This window comes from Musa acuminata, chromosome BXJ1-7 (assembly GCF_036884655.1).
Source record: "Musa acuminata AAA Group cultivar baxijiao chromosome BXJ1-7, Cavendish_Baxijiao_AAA, whole genome shotgun sequence".
Classification (NCBI taxonomy): Eukaryota; Viridiplantae; Streptophyta; class Magnoliopsida; order Zingiberales; family Musaceae; genus Musa; species Musa acuminata.
Window position 1 is genome coordinate 4773083 of NC_088333.1, and position 21116 is coordinate 4794198.

The 21116-nt window shown below is 37.0% G+C and overlaps 2 protein-coding genes and 1 pseudogene across 4 annotated transcripts; 1 reads left to right on the forward strand and 2 right to left on the reverse strand.

Annotated features, from left to right (window-relative positions):
• Nucleotides 1-358: 358 nt before the first annotated feature.
• LOC135678378 (cell division protein FtsZ homolog 1, chloroplastic-like) lies at nt 359-5621 on the reverse strand. The gene is made up of 6 exons (XM_065191118.1): nt 5282-5621; nt 3645-3744; nt 2740-2969; nt 1288-1455; nt 957-1190; nt 359-812 (listed from the first exon to the last, which is right to left on the reverse strand). Exons 1-6 carry the CDS (start codon nt 5549-5551, stop codon nt 561-563), a joined length of 1254 nt encoding a protein of 417 aa, XP_065047190.1. The 5' UTR covers nt 5552-5621; the 3' UTR covers nt 359-560.
• Nucleotides 5622-6157: 536 nt separating this feature from the next.
• On the reverse strand, nt 6158-14788 carry LOC135582208 (DNA topoisomerase 1 beta-like). 3 transcript variants are annotated; one of them, XM_065191114.1, is made up of 16 exons: nt 14573-14788; nt 12486-13834; nt 12090-12284; nt 11297-11377; nt 10681-10740; nt 10460-10554; nt 10214-10370; nt 9988-10113; nt 8404-8484; nt 8237-8327; nt 7995-8149; nt 7476-7544; nt 7302-7391; nt 7113-7216; nt 6864-7032; nt 6158-6664 (listed from the first exon to the last, which is right to left on the reverse strand). In XM_065191114.1, exons 2-16 carry the CDS (start codon nt 13797-13799, stop codon nt 6596-6598), a joined length of 2856 nt encoding a protein of 951 aa, XP_065047186.1. In that variant the 5' UTR covers nt 13800-13834; nt 14573-14788; the 3' UTR covers nt 6158-6595. The 3 variants fall into 3 exon arrangements, with proteins under 3 accessions (XP_065047186.1, XP_065047187.1, XP_065047188.1); XM_065191115.1 differs by having other exon boundaries at nt 14517-14788; XM_065191116.1 differs by lacking the exons at nt 8404-8484; nt 9988-10113; nt 10214-10370; ... (4 more) ...; nt 12486-13834; nt 14573-14788 and having other exon boundaries at nt 8230-8327.
• LOC103991075 (uncharacterized) lies at nt 14436-20887 on the forward strand (annotated as a pseudogene).
• The last annotated feature ends 229 nt before the right edge of the window (nt 20888-21116 follow it).

Here is a 21116-nt window from a genome sequence, read left to right on the forward strand (position 1 = left end):
ATCACACAGGATGGGTCTAAAACGAGATTGTTTCTCACCTGCAAAGCATCTGAGAAGTTGAAACAAAATCTATCAACAAATCTAAACGACCATCACAGAATCGTTTTGTGACGTCACTGTTGAAAAATGAAAGCAGAAAAGAACACAGTAGCCATTTCTTCGTCGACTCCTTTTAAAAAACACATTAATCCACACCGATTCTAAGAATTAGAGGATCCGATTAGGGTCCAAACGACTTGAATGATAAAATAGTTTCATAGAAATGGTCTTTTCTCCCACTTCGGAGGGTGCTCACACACATTACACACAAGCTTTTTTTTTTTTTTTTGCCACATTCAGATAGAGTGAAAGAAATTGATTTCTAAAAACCGAGTTATCACTCACTGAAATTTCTAAAAACTCCAAGTCGTCATATGACAACCACGAGAAGTCAACAGTACTGTTTGATTTGCAGTTCCAGAAGAGGATTGCTCTTTTTGCAAGAAAAACGGAGATACAAGTAAAATTGTGTACATGAGCATGGGTGAAAACGAAATCAACTCTAATTACGATGCGAGCATTCAAAAAAACAACTTCCGAGACCTAGAGGATACCGGTGGTGAGTTGGCTGTGCTCTTCATTAGGTGTGCCCCAGTTTTAGCTTCATTGTTATCTGCAACCTTGGCTGACCTTGTATCTGTCAACAGAGTTTTCTGAAATGACTGCGAGAAACCTGTGGCGATTATTGTTACATGAATCTCTCCGCTGTAACGATCATCAACAACCGCTCCAAATATGATGTTTGCAGAAGGGTCTGCCAGGCTTGTCACAACCTGCATATGGGTAGGACCAAAATGAGCTTTGATCATAAGATGGACAACATCCTCCCTTTTGAAGCTAAATGACAGAAGATTTAAACAAGCACGAGTCCCAACACAGCAAAATTCAGTTTCATGCGTAAAATTTCCACAAAGTACCTGAGAAACTTTGTTTACTTCTTGCAATGTGATATCCTTTCCGCCAGTTATATTGTACACGATTCCCATAGCAGACTCGATCGATGATCCAATCAGAGGTGCTAGGGTAGCTTGTTCAGCTGCTTCTTGTGCACGATTCTTGCTGGAGGAAACACCAACACCAAGCATGGCAGTTCCAGAGTTCTTCATGACAGCTTTTACATCAGCAAAGTCAACATTAACAAGTCCAGGGATCTGCAAATTTGGAGAAGATCAGTCGCAGCACCACAAAATAGGACCATCTACTGCAGCCTTTTCCCTAAACCCTATATCACTGTCAAATCTAACTCACTGTTATGATGTCGGATATCCCTTGCACCCCTTGACGTAAAACATCATCTGCAAGGAGAAAAGCATCCTGAAGAGGTGTATGTTCGTCCACAATATCCAACAATCTATCGTTAGGAATCACTATGAGGGTGTCAACGCTCTTTTGTAACTTCTCTATTGCTTCCAAAGCCTGACAATGGTCAAAGCACAAAGCAAGCCTTTGGAAGTTGGAACACCTCAACAAACAAGGATTGTAGTAAAAGATATTAAGAAGTATGGTTTGCTAATTAATAGTCTTACAAGGAATCAAAGGTAAAATAAAATTACCATTATCAGAACTCAGAATATCGTATAGAGTATAAGACGAGAAATATAGGTTGCAAATGCTAAATTCTTAACAACTGATGAAATCCTCCTCCTTGCAATGTCATGACAATTATTAATGAAATTTTGAAGTGGGCAGGAAAAATCACTTGCTTAGTTGCTTTTAGGATTAATTAGGAGAAAGTGCAACTTTCTGCTCACACCTATGTGCATTTAGCACTGCTCTTATAAAGCATATTCAAATTCAGTCTTCTGACGTACTTGGTAAGATGAGACAGAACAGAAGACCTCAAACAAGGAAATATGGGTTTGAAAAAGCAAAAGATCCATCTCAGATAAGAGAAAATGCTCCTTGACTAAAACTTCAAAATCCAAGTTTAGCACCATAAGGATCCACTTACCATATGTGCAAGCAGTGAACATTTACAGCAAAAACATTTGTTGCAGAAGAAAGAGTTCAGTCAATCACTGAAAGTGTAATAGTGGATTCTTACAGATCCACTTACCAATGCGTTCCTTATGTCACATACTCAGCTCATATATATTTTCAAAGAATTGTTTGTTATTTGGACCTTTCAGCAAATCGATCACACCTCTTGACATGAACTAGAAGTGTACAAAGATTTAGGTGAAATAATCATAAACCTTTAAAGCCATAACTCTTCAAACAGTCTATTTGACTTCACACATTAAATTTCTCTTTTAATCACAACAGCAAGAGGACATATTATGGAAGGATTTATCTTGTACAGCTAACAGAGTTAGGTGAAAGGACTAAAATTTATGTCCAACTGAAACACATATAGATATGAGAAACAGAAAACCCCTAACTCAGAGAATCAATAACTTAGTAAAAGTCCTCTCTCTCAAAACAGCCTACCTATCTAAGATTATCTACTCATTTTCTCTTTTAATCACATCAGCAAGGAAGCATATTATTACAAGGATTTATTTTGCACAGCTAACAGAGATATGCAGAAGGACTAAAATTTATGTTCAAATGAGACATATATGGATATGAGAAACAGAAATACTCTGAATGAGAGAATCATTAACCAGGAATATTAGCAATTAGTTATATAATACAATATATTTTCACATATGAGAAGCATACTAGGTGGATATTACTAAAGAGAACTTATGAACCTGCCTGTACAGAACGCTTGCGACCTTCAAAACTGAATGGGTAGGTGACAACACCAACAGTCAGATAACCTGCATCCCTTGATATCTGAGCAACAACAGGAGCAGCACCAGAACCAGTTCCTCCACCCATGCCTGCCGTTATAAAGACAAGATCTGAATCCTTAAGGGCACTGGCAATAGTTTCTTTAGATTCCTCAGCAGCTTGCTCTCCAAGAAGAGGATTTCCACCAGTACCTGCATATTTCCAAGCAGAAGATTAGCTACTCTAATGAATCTATACTATTTTCACTAACTAGTGGCTAGTTCATGAAATGAAGAAAACACTCTCTAAATTAAAATAGTAATGAAGAAAATCATCCTACAAGTTTTAATTTATATTAGAACTGTCATGTTTTACTCACAAATCGACATTTGATATGTCATTATTCATATATTAAACATCCAAAACATTTCAGTTTAAAAGCCCTCTGACAATGCCATCAACAATCCAACTAATTCTGGTTTAAAATTAACAGTAAAATGATTCGATGGATCCAGGAAGCAGAATTTATATCAGTGCAGGTGTACAGTATCTTTTCTATTCATAGTCTACTGCTTCCTTGGGGCATTCTTGTCCTGTTCCAACTTCTCCAAAGCATCATATTCTGCTTCAAACACCAGATTTTGATGAGTAATTGACCACATGACTATAGTCAATATAAGTTAAATTAGACCACTAAAAGATGTTCCATTTTAGCAAGCTTTTTCTACTCAGAGTTATTTACAAAACAGGATAAAGAAAGCATATGCAAAGTAATACTATCTCTTGATAGATTTTACAGGTGCAGATATACAATAATTTTTATGTTCTTACAGAATATTAATGATATCCCATCAAAAGATTATTAATGAATAGTTTGAGTGCCTGACCTAATCCACGAGTCAAGACTTCCCCAATTTGCAGCGGATTCTGTGCTTGTGAATGCAACAGTGCCTGAGAATCGGTGTTTATTGCGTAGAACTCCACCCCCTATCAATGCAGAAGACTGAATCAGATTCTGTACTTTCTCTAGTGAAAAATGATAACACACAAGATTATCAGGTATGATAAGAGGCAAGTAACTTTTTGATTCAAGGCCATGTGTTAACTGTTGAAGTAGGCACATAATTTTCTAATCCTTTAAGATTATATGTAGAAGGGGATGAAATTTAACTAAGACGTGACACCACATCACCACCAAAGCAAGGTTCATGAACATATGTGGAAAGAGAAATGAAACATATTAAATTTCTAAGCAACCTACCATTATCACAAGATGGGTTGTGATATCACAATGGAATTTTGATTTTGCTAAAGTTGGCATGTATGCTCAGATGATGAGAAAGTAGAATTTTCAAACCCCTCAACCACACCTAGAAAATTCATCTGTTTCCTATGTTGTATCTTTGTATGCTTATGTACTTCTGTTAGTTTTAGACAACAAAAAATCAAGTGGATGTTCTTAAATCAAAGGTTAAAAAAATAAATATTTTTTGTTAAGTAAATAAAAGGATGAAGCACATAACCCCCTGACCACTATCTAATTACTCATATATGTATGCATTTGAATTCGAATGACATTTAGACAAAAGACAAAAAACAAGGAACCCTCCAAGTAGAAGCAAAATAAAACAAGTACAAAAAAAGATTCATTACTAAAGTTTAAATAAACACATAGTATTAACTAAAAAATACAATGAATCTACAGGGAAACTTAAATATATCAGGCATACTGACCATTTTTAATAATGTCAACCACATAAATTAGCCATGGTGTCCCAAAGGGCAGAAGAATCATCACCATCTGTATTAGATAGGACATTAGAACGCTCGTATGCCTCCATCTGTCTATAGATATGCTTTCTGAATCATATCTGACCTTTTCTTCATGGGTTCTTAGCCATATATACACCTTAAATATCTATATTAGCATATATAGCATTCTACATTTCATATTTGCATCCATGCCCTCCAAAATATGTGTATTTGGATGTCTGATTAATGGACAACTTATTTTCATTTGGATGTCCCTTGGTTCTTAGCCATATTTCTAGAAGTCCTATTTTACTCTTCCAAAAAACACTTGTGTACCAATATTTAGTGTGGTATAAAGGTCACCGCAAGAAAAGAATGATATGCGTTCAATTTCAAACACCAGAAGAACACTGGAATTTAATCCAAAACTCAAGAAACTAAAATCAAGAGTCAGAATTTTTCAAATACCAAAATGGAAGAACCATATCTGGTTTCTTATTCGAGTCTTTCCTCCTGCATTGTGTCGTACATCTTCATTAGTTCATAATAACATTAAAACTATCATTACAAACGACACTAATTCCCTATCCAGACAAACTTGGATAACTCCAACCCTCGAGAGCAGTGCATTGAGCATCGGAATCAAGCAACGAATTTAAAGGTTCAGGTCTATGAGCACGATCCGATAAAAGCCGCATTCTGGGAGGAAAAAGAACCACAAGAAAACTCGAATTCAAGAACAAGCGCAAGCATCAAGAACTCGAGCACCAACCTGCAACCCGCTCCCAATCATGCGATTCACGGCGTTATTCCCGCCCCCTCCGACCCCGACCACCTTAATCCTGGCCGACTCCACCGGGACGAACGGCGAGAAGGAACACCGGACAGCGGCGACCCCTCGCCGCCGGAGGGCCCCCCTCCTAGCCGCGGCCGCCGGTGCCGGGGCCGGGGCCGGGCCGCAGGGCGAATGTAGAGAAGGGAGGAAAGAAATGGAGGCCAAATGGAGGTGAGAAGGGCAGGAGAATCGAAGGGAAGAAGCCATTTTGGAGGTCGGTCCGTCCGTCGAGATGGGAAAGTAATAACGAGGGGAAATAAAGATCCTAAGCTTAGGGTTTTGCAACACAAAGAGGTTAGCCTTTTAATAATAATAATAATTATTATTATTATTAATTGGATAAAGTATTTTAAACTCATTTGTATAAAATAGCTTCTTTTAATATTTATATTTCTTATTGTTTTCATGTGTTTTGGTTGCTAATAAATATAAATGCTTGTAAATAGTAGTTGCATGTGGTCTTAGGAGTGTGAGTGGTGTACGGAGAGTAGGATTTGTTATGAGAAATAGGTAAGTAATTAAGTTTCTACTTTTTTGTATTGAAAAATATAGCAGTTTTATTATTATATTTGTAATTAAGATAAGGAAGATGACATTCCATGTTTAAAAAATCAAGATTGAGGAGGAGGAAATGTTACAGATGGTTCAAAAAGGGGAGCAAACATGAAATTGAATGGAGTAAAGTGGCTGATATCATCATCCATCCTTACATATAGTGATATATAAGATGGAGCTAATGCTCATGATTATACTTTGTTTAAGGGGTAAAGCAAATGTTTACTCGCTTGCATGGCTGAAGGAATATTTGCAACGTTTAAGAGAACGAGACATCCACAAGTGATGACTTTAGATCACGAGTTCGAACAATATATCCAGGACATACAACAACAGATTTGCAGATGGTAGTGGCTTTAAATTGCAAGTGGCTAGTAGATTCCAACATTATCCCCAGCACTACCTCCAATTTAGTGAACAAAGCTCACACCAAGCTAGTTCTGGGAAGAACAGATCAAGGAGAGGCCAACATGAACGTCTTGATGTATATAAAGCAACAAGAAATCCAGTTATCTAATGATTTGGATCAAAGTGTCCATAAATTTCTGTAGTGGCGTTTGCCAGAGGCTCCCTAATGCAGCTTGGGAGCATTAGAAACAAATTTGGAGTTCCCTCATAAAAAGTGAATGACTCGAATGTTTCTTTCTTTCTTTCTTTCTTGGAATATAAGGAATCAAGCATGCCAACAATGATCCATTAAAATCTGAAGTTGGGCTCGACATCCATTGCCCAGGCGAATTTTGCAAGTAATGACTTGTTGAATATCTGGTAAGAAAAACAGGCCAAGATTTAGAAGTAAAAAAAAAAAACTGTGCCTTTGTATGTGGAAAATTAAAGATTCGTACTGAACTGTGGAGTAAGGCATAATAAATTAAGCCATCTATTGAATGCAAAGTTTGCCATGGAAAATATATTTCATAAATGTCAAGCTTTTCTCAGAAAGAGAGGATAGCAGATGATGCACCTTCTCGATGGGAACTTCATGGCGCTTGCACCATGCAACTGATATTCTGGGATCAAGGTAATTAATTTTTGATGTTCCAAGTGCAACAGTTTTCAGATCCTCTTTTATTTGTTTATCCAACTCAAGTTTCTCTATTTTTGCATCAACCTGAGAGAGCTTCTTTTCTATCCTGCAAGTTGAGGTGAATCAGATCACAGACACGACATTTCAAAGAAATTTCAAGTTCAACAATCTGGTTAAGTCCATTACACTTCAGGGGACAAGTTCTTCTTTGTCTTCCCTTCTTTATCCTTGAGTGGAGGCTTCCCTTTCCTGGCCCTACTCAAATCCATCTTCAATTCATCCCGCTGGGCCTATTTGCAACAGTATTAACAAAATAGGCATGTTTAGTGAAAATTTACAGAAAAATCAATAATGACAATTAGAAATCCAACAGACCTTTAAATCATTTATCTTCTCGTTCAGCCTAGACATTTGGTTTTCATGGGACTTCGAGACACTGCGCTGATGATTGCATATAATTGCAACCTATATTGTAAAAGAAACCATCAATTATCATCATGACTCATAAATTCATAAATCACTGAATAGACAAACAAGAAGCCACAGTACCTCTTTGTTTGCGTGCTGATAGACAGCAATCTTTTCAGGTACAGAGCCATCCTTGGTTTCTTTATTCAACTGCCATATCATGACAAAATCAACATAGACAAAAGTATGATGCTTACCTATTTCACTACGCAATAGGATTATGATAAACTGGTGGCAGTCCAGAATGAAGTATCAACAAAGTAAGTGCATATTTTGATCTAAATTTTAATCAAACATGTACAGGACATATTTGTACAATGATTGTACAGGACATGTATAAATTTTAATAATTTTTTTGTAAAAGATACAGCAAAAACATAGACTCAATAAAACATGTTTAAATTCAAGTTTATCAAGCACTCCTTCCCTATAGCATCATTTGAGCACTTTAAAGTCAAAAGTACAGCCACCGTTCAATATGGATCTCATGAAATGCCAAGATTGCATTATTAGAAAGCAGTTCAAAGGAAACGAGACTCTGGATTCTTAGAATAACAGAGGGAAGAAAACACAGGTATCTGCTGTCGTCTTCATACTTACTATATCATCCAAGGTAATTGAAGCATTGTATGTACGGAAAACCTTGGCGGTAAGACCAGGCATGAGTTCCTTCAAATGTGCATTGAGTTTGCTTGTGTCCAGCAAGTCAAAGAGATCATCACCCTTACCCTTTCTACCTCCATCACTCTTTTTAGCTAATGAATTACAATGTCTGATTAATATCCAAACATACTGTTGACAGAAATTGAACAAACTACATAAATTATGTAGTCACCTCTCACCAGTTTGGAATTCTCCAATTGCTTTATAGACAGGCAGTTCAACCTCCACGGTATTTAAGTATCTGATAGAATCTTTACCTAGGAAGTCAAACTGGAGAAATCATAATGTTAAAATTACACAAGGAATTAAATGAAACAATAGAAGTGAACTAATAACCAGAATCTACCTTTAACATGTTTGGAGGGACCAACTCAACATTCTCCACCTTTAGAGTGCAGCAACCAACAGTATCAGCCTCATCATCATCCTGTAGAAAGATTTATATGGCAAAAGAATAAACAAGTAACATCCATATTGCAAGATAAAGTACACCCAGAAAAGAGCAACCATCCTCGAAAGCATAAGATAAAAACTTTCCACTCAGGAGCTTACAAAATATCATTCAGTAACATGGAAAAGAAATGAACTACAGAAGTAATATTAAATATGACAGCAAATACCAAGATTTGCTTTTAAGTATGAGTTCAATCGTTCTAAAATCTGATGGATAAACATTGGCAGTGAGTTCAATTAGAAGATTGATGCTCCAGCATTAGGTGAATGACTAATTATGATGCAGCTCATTCAACATAAGCATATTATGATGACCAGGAAATTCACAATGCACAACTGATTTAGAGAATTCCACAGTGCACATAATTGTATGAAAGCATTATGTCCAAGTCTTCATGCATTGTATAAAGTCATCATGGTTAGGTTGCTCCTTCATAACCCAAGTGGCTAAGGTTTGAATAGCAGAGAATGTCACTCCGATTGCAGGGGTAAGACTATATAGATTAACCCTTCTCAGACCCTGCATTAGCAGAAGCTGCCTCTTTTATGACAAGCTAATAAAGCTAGGTTGCTCCTTCGTAACCCAAGTGGCTAAGGTTCGAATAGCAGAAAATGTCACTCCGATTACAGGGGTAAGACTACATAGATTAACCCTTCTCAGGCCCTGCATTAGCAGAAGCTGCCCCTTTTATGACAAGCTAATAAAGCTAGTTTGACACCAACAAATGATACTAGGAAAAGTTATAGAAGAAAGTTTCTTTTACATGGCATGGTTTAAAAAGCCAAACTGCAACATACAATAAAATGAATTAAATGCACGAAGTGATTTCTCAATAGATTAGGGATCAACAGGAGCACCTCAACATAAATATGAAGCTCATGTTTACATGTCCAAACCATTATTTCTGTGCAAGTGAGAGATGATTTAACAGCATCATCAACACATCAAATACCAGCTAGTTATTTTAGTATACAAGGTTTATATTTTCAGTCAGATAAGTACTCAGGTACAAGGTTCAAATTCTTAGTCAAATACCAGTTTCAACACCTTCTCTGATATGAACAGTGCTACTATATCAAGTAGTAAACTAAACTATACTTTCCCATATAACAGAAAATTAATATAAAAATAGATATCAATCAGTACTAAGCTGTATGTTCTGGTACCAATTCTTGGTTGAACTGATAAGTATTGACTGATACATATCAGTCCGATCAAAATCTAAAACCTTGCTCACATAGCTAATGTATCTAGGTTATCACCATAATTTGCCAAAAGAAATAACATTGAAATAAATATGCATATCTTAAGGGGAAAAAGTTGACATGGTGTGTGGTCCAGTTTTGAGCATGGCAACACAAGAATCAACCAGACATTTGAAGGTTAGAAAATTGGGAAGATTAGACACTAACAGTACAAACCACAAGGCCGAATAAACAAGGATGAAACTGTTGAACTTTGTCAATGAGTTGGTACCTTTTCATTGCCAGCTCTAAGTGCTAGCTTATCGATAAGGTAAGTTGCCACTGCTATCTGCTGTTTTGTTGGATCTTTACTGGCAAAGTCCCTTGTATAGTTTGCTCGAATGTTATGTATATAATCCTACAAAAGAAAGAATGGCATCTCACTAGTTGCCTGTGGAGCAATCTACTGGTAAAAACTGATGCATGTTGTCATTTCCAAAGCAAAAAGAGCAATTTACCTTCAATAGCCTGGCTTTCTCATATTTCTCCCTGTCACTTTGCCCTTTTAATGAACTGCTTGCTGCCAAAAAGACATACTTGAACTCTTTTGGATTTATGGGATCATTCCAGAATGCTAACCATGTGACAGTGTTATCATGTTTTATTTCTTTCCACCTAAAAAAGGTAAGCCAAATGCTAATATTAGAATGCTAATTAAAAATTTCAGTCTTTTTTCACAAGATTAATAATTTAACTGACATTACCTTTCACCAGGTATTGGACATTCTGGAATTGGTGCATCTTTTCCTATATTAATTGTAATATCACGAGGCCGAATCCTCTTTTTCAGCTTTCCCATCTGGAATTACAATAAGCAACAGTAGATTCAGCAGAAAATAGAAATGACAGGATCTTCTGGCATTCCAATTTACCCTGACAGACAGCTAACAGTTAAATTCCAGTATAGTGATAATAATAATAGAACCTTTGGATGCTCTCCTCGGCCTCGAAACAATCCTGGTGGTTCGACTCTGAAATTTCCAACCTAAAAAAGACCTACTCATTAGTTCCAGCATAAGATGTGAAAGACAAAGGTTGGCCACAAATTTTACAATATGCATCACCATATTAAGGTACGTTACTTAAGCATGAGGTAAAGGCTTCCCACATGGTGATAACATTGACAGAGAGATATCTTGCATCATGTATGCATTAAATTCTTCCCAAAATAACAGATGCTTAAAAAACCAACTTAAAAGAAAAAAAAACTTTTAAAAAACTTGCAGGTGACAGTGACTTCTGAAATTCAAAGTGTCTGGTAAGGATCTACTTAATATGTGGCAGATGGTATGTTTCAAGCCGCATGAAATATGCCCATAATAAAGCAAACTTGTACTGAAATCTATATTTGATCAAATTGTGCATAAATTTATGCACAACTCTCAATAAAGAACAAAGGTGCAACAACTTTACTCAAGTCTCGGACTTTTCCTATCAATTCAGTAGCAGATATACAGCATAAATTACGTTATCTACTAGCTTCATCAGAAAAACAAAATACTATTGAAAAATGTGAAATAAAGTCAGAACTTATAATCAACCTTCTCTTTCACACCATCAACAATAGCCCACATGTATTTCTCCTCTTGCTTCAATTTTTCTTCTTTTACGGCCTTCTTCTCCTACATAGACAGCATAGATACATAGTTAGCAACTCCTGCTTACTAATATAATGTGCTAGATTTGAATTTGGAGAAGAAAACATGCCATGGATCATTACATCTAAAATGCATTATCAATTAATGAAGTATTTTTACTCACCAAATATCTGTTTTAAACTATAGCGATGAAAAAAAGAAAATTTATGTGTAAGAAAATGATCAAATCATAAACAAAGTTAGAAAGGCAAGGAACTGCCTAGGAGCTCCTACCTCATCTTTAATCAGGGATGCACAACAAAAGTTCAAGATGTTGCTATAATAGTTGCACAAACAGAATAGACCAACATAAATCACTAATCAGTTATGGTGTTACATATGAAAAGCAAAAGGTTAAAAGAAAAGCCTTTTCTCAATCTGAGAGTTATCCCTAAACCAGAAGCAATGGATGACAAACAAACTGACATAAAACTATGAATCTGGCAGTTTCTAGAAGCCTACCATCCACACCAAAAATGGGCCAGAAGTACATCAACTTACTACTTCTATTCGATGGCAGCACTTAAGCCTCCACAATTTATGTACAAGATGAAGAGTATTAAAACAAAACAAACAACTATTCTATTCTTTGTACTAGATAATGGCAGGATCAAAATGAAGGAAACATTACTCATTCACATATATTTCATCAAATCACCGAGTCAGCAACTACATAGATGATTGCAGCATAATTTACCTCGGCACTCATCTGCTTCTTCTTTTCCTTCTCCCTTAGATGCCATTCATATATTGGAGTGAAGTCACATAGCTCAAATTTCTTAATGACATGATTTTTACCAAGTATTTGTCGCCAATCATTCATAAAGTTCTCAATAAATTGTTTTTTGGTGCCATAGTCTGTGTCCTTCATCACGGCAAACATTGTTGCAACCTGCAACCAAAGATATCCAGAAAAGGAAAAAGAGGTTTGAAGATGTAAATCATCAAAAGTCCTTGCAGTTTGACAAGAATTCAACAAATACTGGTCTTTTCAGAAGTACAAGAAGCAACAGCAATATGTACCAAAAGAGAGAGACAAGGGAACAAATATAGAATTCTATGATGAGGAATTGAAATATTATTTAACTCTAACCTCCTCTTGTTCAGGAGTCAAATCAACTGGCTGTCCATTGTAGAGCATTTTGACACCATGGGGCTTGTATGGAGGAGGAAAAATAACACCATTGTGCTCCAAGGTAGTCCATTTCTGGCCCCCGCCAGAACCAGGAGGCACCTTCAATGACTTTGAATATTTGAAATCCTTGACATTTGTCTTCATTTTCTTGCCATCTGTCTTGAATGATGAGTGAGTTTTATGTAACACACTCTTGCTAACTGATGTACTGTTAGAAGACACTGTTTTCTTCATTCTTTGTGCAATTGGTATTTGATCACTGTCATCTGCCTTTATTTCTTTCTTTACAGCAATTTCATGTTTAACTTTCACAGAAGCAGGAGTTTCTGAAACTTTTACTTTTTTAATATTTGAAGATTCAGTAGGTTTAATGTTACCCAGAGGCCGCTTTTGGCCACCTTTGGGGAATGTATTGTCACTATTTCCTTCCTTCTTGCTAGAACCATTTACCTTCAATTTAGAAGAGAAAGGCTTCTCATCTGAATTGGAATCTTTCATAGAAGAACCACCAGTGGCCTTCGATTGAAACCTAGAAAGAAGTGGTTTTTCATCTTCTGAATCATCAGAGAATCCCTTGATGTTTGAATTCATCTTCATGGATGGAGGTGAAGTGGGCTTCGAAGATTGAGGTGCCTTCATGACACGTGAGAAGCCACTTTTATTAACTGCTGCTGAAGAAGAAAATTTGTAGCTCAGTGGTTTATCATCATCAGAATAGTCAGAATCCTCATTTTTTATGATTGGCTTGTCCAAATCCATCTTATCTGTACTCTTCTTTACGAACTTATGATCTAAAGAATGCATATGAATCTTCTCCAAATCGGTGGATTTTTTCTTCTGAACTGCCACAGAAACTGAATTAAGTCTATGGCTCAATGGTTTATCATCACTTGAATCATCCGATTCCTGTACTTCAGGAGATGACTCATCCTGATGCTCCGGTCCCACATCATTGGTTGTTGATTTATGATAGGATGTATCTTGAACAGATGCCCAAGACCGCGAACTTGAGATTGCCACATTAGGCTTCTCACTCAATGGTTTTACAGTAGAGAACACTTTAGCATTTTGCACATGAGAGTTCTCACCATTACCAGCATTTTGATTAGAAGTAATATTAAAACCATCATGCTTTTGGGGAGCTGTCTTCTTTGAACTACAGCTCAACTGACTTTGTTTTGATGAAGAGTTTGGCCTCTTAAAAATAATTGGTCCTTCATCATCTTCTCCATTGTCATCTATAACTTGATTGATGCAGCCATGAACAGACATTATTTATATTATAGTTTATCCAAACCAGGTTCCCCCTGATATACACAAAAATGATAAATGCTCAAGCAAGAAGATAGGAAAAAAGAAAGACACATTTACAATGCTGTAGGGACAAGATTTTTGCAATATATTTGCAGCATAAGTAAAATTAATGCTAAAAAGAAGGAATAACGAATCAGTTTATTCTTTGCTACTCTATCTACATGTTTTACGTTTTTCAACACTAATAGGCAGACTTCTTGATGCACATCTTTAATTAAATAAATGCCTATCTGACTAAAGAAGGTACAGATTTTTGTGTCCTGATATAGGAGAGTTAATCAAAACAAGACATCTTGAAAGCATTTGCTAGGAAAAGTTTCACGCCTCATATCAATCACATGCAGGACAATTAGATCCACCTCTCAAAAATCACAGAGACATCATCCATAAACAGCCATTCTCCATCCCTTACGAAGCCCTAAAATGAATCCTGATCAAACAGATGATTGTTGCAGCAAACATGCATCTTCAACAACTAAGCATGCACACTCCGGGACCATCTGTAACATGTACAAGCACTAATTCCACTTCTAAACATCATGCCTATTGTTGACCTAGTAAACAATTAATCAGAGGCAAATATATTTAAGAAACATGGAGATTGGTCCCATCGAGAAACAAATCCGCAGCAAACAGATAGTTAGATCATTCAACAGGGTCTCACTTTTACTTAACTGATCGAACACAAACCAATAAATAACATGCCAATTGTAACTTTTTGGTGAAGCAACCTGACTTCTTCCAGGCAGAGCCTGGAAAAACTACGGGTGAAGGATCAAGAAGCGAGCTCGGGATTAGTTATGTCCAATTCTCCCCCGGGGTCAACTAGGGTTCCCCGGGAAGTAATGCTCTGGTTGGCCTCCGCTCCTTCAGCTCACCCTCTCTCCCCTGGTGGCTTCCTCCCCAAATCGGAAAGGGTTCCGTTTCTTCTTCTGACGAGTGATCAAGCCTCGCAGGAAACACCCTTAGCTTTCACGGAATTGTTATATATAGTACTTGTAACGTGGGCCGGTTCGATCAGGTCGTGGTTGTGTTCGACTGAGACTGAACAGATTGGGTCCATTCGGGTTCAATCAGATTACTCGATTTGTGACCCGATTTAGGACTCGAGCCAGTCTTACTTACTGGTCAACGCGCAGGATGTGGTCTTGGACAACGTGGTGCGGCTAAAACGGAAAGGTAAATCACGTGCATATCACGTGTCATGTATTCTGCCTCATTTAAAACGGCCTCGAGGGTAGTTTAGTCATTCCATTTTTCGTACCATCAACGAGACAGAGAGAGAGGGCGGGGAGAGCGATTTGAGTTCTTGCTACCTCGGATCGCCGTTGGATGGTGTGGGACTCGTGCCAACGCCCCGGTTTCCGATCACGAGATCGCCAGCTGCGTCGATCCCCTTCTCCGGCAGTCAGACCCGGCCACCGCTTCCGTCGCTGGCGTCGTCCGGCGGTTCGAGGCCAAACTAGGGCTCGACCTCTCCCACAAGGCCGCCGCCTTCACTCGCGACCAGATCGAGCTACTCCTTGGCTCCTCCCGTTCCCCTGCTCCCTCTTCCCATTCTCAACCTCCCTTCCACCAGCAGCATCCCGCCGCCCCTCATAACCCTTACATCTTTCTCCACCACCTCCCCCTCCAACAGCAGATCACTCCTCCGAAGCCCATTTCCTCCGCGGCCGTCGCCACTCCGGCTACCTTCCCCAACCAGCACAGCCTTGGCATCGTCTTCCACCCTCCGCCTCCGCCTCTGCCTTCTGCCGCCGTGGTGGCGGCGTACCACTTCCAGCAGCAGCTCCACCAGGTGGCGCAGGGGGTCCCTACTGCCGTCCGGCCTGTGACTGTGTCCGCGGCTGGACAGAAGGAAAGCTTTTGACTTCGTATGCGCTCCCCTCCTTTTAGACGAGGGTTTCTGGTTGTTTAACTTTTATGCTCATTTTTTTATGCCATTGGCCTTTTTTTATTTAACCAATTTGAGCTGGTGTACTATAATTCTTCAGATTGGCTCTAATTCATGATCATAGATCATTTTTTTGCTCAAAAACTAACTAATTATTTCTGGTTAATGAACTTATTAAAGTTAGTGTGCATATAACACACTTGATCAGTCAGTTAGATTGGCCTACCACTATTAACTTAGGCTTTAAGTATTTTTTGTTAGTAGTTTAGACTCAATAAATTAATGAGTCAGCTATTAATTAGGATGAATCATAATAAATGATATAGAGCTGACCGAGTATTGGACATGTTGAGTAGCTTGAGTATAAAAGATCTACTTGAAAAGAGCTACCCGTGAATAAGGTTAGATGTTCTATGGTGACTTATGTTGAAGCATTTTGGATCAATGAATCAATGATTCAAACTTAACAAGTATCCCATTGGGTTGGATTGTGACAGGATCAGTTTAACATCTTCTAGAAGGTGGCTGCTGTGCATGTATCCTCTTTTTTATCAACATTAAGGATGATTTTATAACTTTGGTTTGGGTTAGGCACAAGATGAGGCTACCTTGAAAAGGATAACTTTTCAGTATCCAGTTTTTACCGTTTCCTCGGTGATTCTCACAAGTTATCTTTAATAAGGCCTTTAGATTTGAAGTTTATATCATTTTCTGATTTTTTTTGTCATTTTTCCCTAGTTGTATCTTCCTGCATGGCTTGCACTAGCACACAAGAGGTGGAGATGAAAGGCCATGTAGGTCATGCAAAATGAGTCTGACGATTACAGTAAACTTGCATGAAATAGAGAATTTTAATATTTATTTCAAAGAATTTTAAGTGCTGGGAAAGCTGATATTTTGTGTTTTGTGCCTATATAATGGCAAGGCAAACTAAGATCTATTGAGTCCTTTACTGGAGCCTTCTGGCTATACACTTGCAGCCACTCTGATAATGAAAATAGAAAGGCTTGTCAGATGGCGTGGTGAATTGATGGGAAAGAGGTTAGCTATGAGATGATGCACCTAAAGGAACAGAAAAAGAAAGTATTGCTAACGTAGACAATGCTGGACATCTATAATGTTGTCTCTAGGAATAAATGCTACTTGACTACCATCATAACATGGTGAAAATCTTGAGGACAGTTTCATAACTGGTAATAAGAAAGGTCATGATTATTAATTTATGTTGAGATATCTGATTATCTTGAGAAGAAAATCTGACCCTTCTTGATTTTTATACTCTAGGTCTAAGACACATTGGGAACTACTGTTTTCTGGTTATGCTGAGAAATTGATTGAACACTGACTTTGTTCTTCATTTTATTTTGTTGGGTTTGTTTGATTTTTCATGAAAGAATGGATATGAATCATCACAATGTTTTATCAGTAAAAAATTAATGTGTTTGTTGACTTTCTATACCAAGAAATATGCATCTTCACTGCTTTTACATATGCTCATAAGTATGGATTTTGTGGTATTTGTGCTGGTTTATCAACATTTCTTCTTTGTGCAGTGCACCACCTAAGCCTAAAAATGAGGTGGTCCCGGGGGTCTAAATACAGTTTGTGGTGTTTCACCTGAACTCCAGCTCATTGTTGGTGAGGCAGCAATGTCAAGAACTCAGGTTCCTCTATCAGTCAACTCATTTGTTAACGTGCATGACACCTTTCTGGAGTGATTTCTATTGAATTGTGCAGGCACTACTAATCACATATTACAATCAGATTGTGAAACAGCTATGGGCTTACATCCGTAAAACAATCTTCAATATCCTAATAACAAGAGTAAGATCATCTGCAACGATGAACTAAGGTGGGTGTTTGAGACTGACAGTACTGAAATGTTTAAGATGAACAAGCTATTATCTAAGCATATACAACCACTTGGTTATCCAAGTATGTGAATCATCTCATCTATTTAAGTGTACATATATGTAATGACAACCTAAATGGACTTGAATCTACTTCTTGCAGAAGATACAGGTCCTGAATCTAAAAAGCTAAAGGTTGTAGATGTTGCAGCAACTGACATTACCAAACCTGATGCTGATGAATGTCCTCTTGTTATTTCTGGAGCACTGGTCAAATGTTTTGGAAGTGAGGAAAGAGAAATGCTCCAATCTGAGGCTTTGAGTCGTGTGCAGGATTCCATAAACGCTAACCAGCTGTAGGTAAGTTCTATCTATGTTCATTATCACAGCACTAGTTCTTTTACATCAAAGATGCTCAAGATATCATGTATTCATGCATTTGAATGCTGCTTCAGAGAACTATAATATATTTCTTCTTGGCTTGTATTACGGTGCTGATATCTTTTTTCCTCTTCCAGTGTAAATTGTGGTACTTTTGTTTAACTCCTAAGGCTTTTATGGTTTTACATTTTATTTGAATGTCACCAGTATCAGAAAATTCTGATATTGCTTTCTTGGTAGCAAGTTATCTCGTGTTTCTTTGAAGAAAATCCCTGTGATTGATTAGAAATAAATCTTTCTCTTTTCAATTTGAATTCTCTGCTTTAACTTCTTTTAGGATTCTTCAAACACGTCTGTTTTATGTGACTCTAAGCTTGAAGAACTGTTCGGGTGTGAGAGCATTCCTTTCTCAGGGATATCTGATATGTTGGCAAACCATCTATTCAGGAAGTCATGATACCATCCAGTAACTGGTTAGATTATCTATGCCTTTATCTTCTTTCATATCGATTTTATAATACATCATCTGTATCCAGAACTATAACCCTTTGCTTTTTTGTCTGATTTGAGGCCACAGTGGCAAGTTGCATTGTTTTGTTTTGGTCATTTCATGGAGTTTTTACAACTCTTTTTAATATTGAGGGCTTGCTTGATGCAGATGATGATTAGTGTTTAATAAGTGAAAAGTAACTTGACTGTCTGATGAGATGGATATAATAGCAGAAATTAGGTATAAATTTTTCTGAAGTACTGCTTCTTATGTTGCATATGTTCTGCATTGATCATGGTGAAATAATATCATTTGCACCCTTAAATTCCAGCATTTCTATAATATTTGACATAACAATTATGATTTTAGCATTGTGCAAGTCGAGTTTAAAATTTAAGTTCATTCTTTATTCTGATGATGCCTTAATCCCTTGTAATCAACTTCTCTTATATTGCAAAATAATGTGTTCTAGAAGTTAGAACATCCTAGTTTCCTGCCAAAGGACATTGATATTTATGTGCATTGTTAAGCAGGCATTTAATTGTAAATATATTGCAAACTGCTGGTCCATATCTGACTTATCTCTTTTGACCTCTTCTAGAATAGAATACCCTTCGCGCTAATGATTTCTTCGAAAAGCAAGTTCACTGAAGTAACTAGAAGTTTCAAGTTTGAATCTTCCTCGGATAGCATACATAAAACAAAAGAAGAAAAAAAACGTTATATTTTGGGTATTATATTTTTTTAATAAAGGATTCTGATTCTTTCTGGCAGTTATATCAAAATGTTCAAAAGTTGGTATTATGCTTAAATCCTTTGTCATTCTATTGCTCACAAATGGATTGCCTGATTAAATTTGTATCAACATCAGCACACTTGTTTCTCAAACCATTTCTCATCATATGCCTTTAGTGTTGCACCATAGTTAGCTGGGTTTTGGTCTGACATGGTACGAAATAATTTTAGGTGTGCAGTAGGAGGGAGGTAGTCTTATTCTTGTTGCTGCTTCAAGTCATGCTGCTGCACTCTTGCTCATTATGTTCAAATCTTTTTCTGCAGCTTATATTTTTTTTAAGATATCATTTTGTTCATATACTTAAGCAGGGATCTTGTTTTGCTCTACTCGATCTATGAACCTTCTGTTGCCTGTCCAGCCTTGAAACATCATGTTTTATGTAAACGTTAAGATGAGTTCTTTATGATATGTGGCTTGCATATAGATCATACCCATTCAATCATTTCCACAGACACCATAAAAAGGACTAGGGTATGAAATGGGTTGTTTCTCAGTCTTCATGTGAGACTCAACTAAGTAATTGTTAAAGTCATGATCATTGCTATTTTTCTTTCAACTTCCTCTAATTTTTAGGTTTTTGGGTAATTTGATTCTGCTTGATTTATACCTGATTATTTACCTTCAGATGGTAAGTACCTAAAAAAAAATTAATATGTTCTTGCTTGTACTCACAGATATGTATGCGGTTCAGTAGCGGTTGAATTAACACTTATAGACTCGAAAAGGAGCCATACTTAATACGTGATTATATAGGTTAATTACATAGTACCCCTGTAGTTAGACCACTTTAGTATTCTGGTCTTTAGACTTAAAAATTTTGTATTGAAATCTTTATAGTTATGAAAGTAAAACATCTAGGTCCATTTACTCAAACATCATCAGTTTTATCGACGGAAACACAAAAACAATAAACAAAAAAATAATTTCAATGTTTTAGTTGGTGATGACGAACAACGTTAGTGGTGGCGGATGACGGTGCCGCTGGGGGTCACAGGTGGTTGGTGTGGACGAGAGCGACGTGTTGTCATCCGTCACTATCGATGTTGTCCGTCATCATCAACTGAAATATTGAAATTATTTTTTTTTTATTGTCTTCGTATTTCTATCGGTAAAACCAACGATATTTAGATAAATGAACCTAGATGTTTCATTTTTATAACAATACAGATTTCAATATAAATTTTTTAAACCTAGAAACCAGAATATTAAAGAGATTTAAGTAGAAAGAGAGATATGTAATTAGTCCTGAGTATACTGATTGTATGTGATCATATTAAACATACAGTTTCTTTAGGGTGTTGTGTAATTTCTTCGGTGGTGGCAATCCAAAGCTTGTGTGGTGACCTACACAGCTTAGTTTTTAACTCTTAAAAGTTATTAGCATCGTACTTCAGTTGGACCTTACAAACTTTTACATTATGTAGGTGAAATATTTCGAGGAAAGATGAATACCAGATTGCAAACCAGTGGTTCTACTCTCGTTCGACATGGCCAAGTTTGTCCAGGTATGTTGAGAGCATTTCTCCTGTCATCATCTTTCTCGTCTTTGTTACATAGTCATGTTCAAGTCCTTACAGTTGTTACTCTGAACCAAATCCCTGATATTTTATTGTCATTATCTTATGATTTTTTTTTCTACCGCATTAATTTGCACAGACTATATTATATATGCAATCTTATCGAAACACTTGTTTGGTAAATTTGGGGCAAGATGAATTAGTTAGTATTGCTTACTTTTCATATTGTGTTAGCCACGGGAAATCTTGAGATCACACATGTAGAATGTTTTCGTGGCTAACATTATACAAAGAAATGTTGCCCCACATGGACAAATAATCTTCGCTGCTTTTTAGATGAACTAACA

Coding starts and splice junctions, on each gene's coding strand:
- LOC135678378 (XM_065191118.1), bottom strand. CDS start 5,551: ATGGCTTCTTCCCTTCGATTCTCCTGCCCTTCTCACCTCCATTTGGCC. Junction 2,970..3,644: donor AGTCTTGACTCGTGGATTAG/GTCAGGCACTCA, acceptor GGAAATATGCAG/GTACTGGTGGAAATCCTCTT. Junction 1,456..2,739: donor GTCGCAAGCGTTCTGTACAG/GCAGGTTCATAA, acceptor GACCATTGTCAG/GCTTTGGAAGCAATAGAGAA.
- LOC135582208 (XM_065191114.1), bottom strand. CDS start 13,799: ATGTCTGTTCATGGCTGCATCAATCAAGTTATAGATGACAATGGAGAA. Junction 8,485..9,987: donor TTAGAGCTGGCAATGAAAAG/GTACCAACTCAT, acceptor ATCTTTCTACAG/GATGATGATGAGGCTGATAC. Junction 8,150..8,236: donor AATTGGAGAATTCCAAACTG/GTGAGAGGTGAC, acceptor GTAATTCATTAG/CTAAAAAGAGTGATGGAGGT.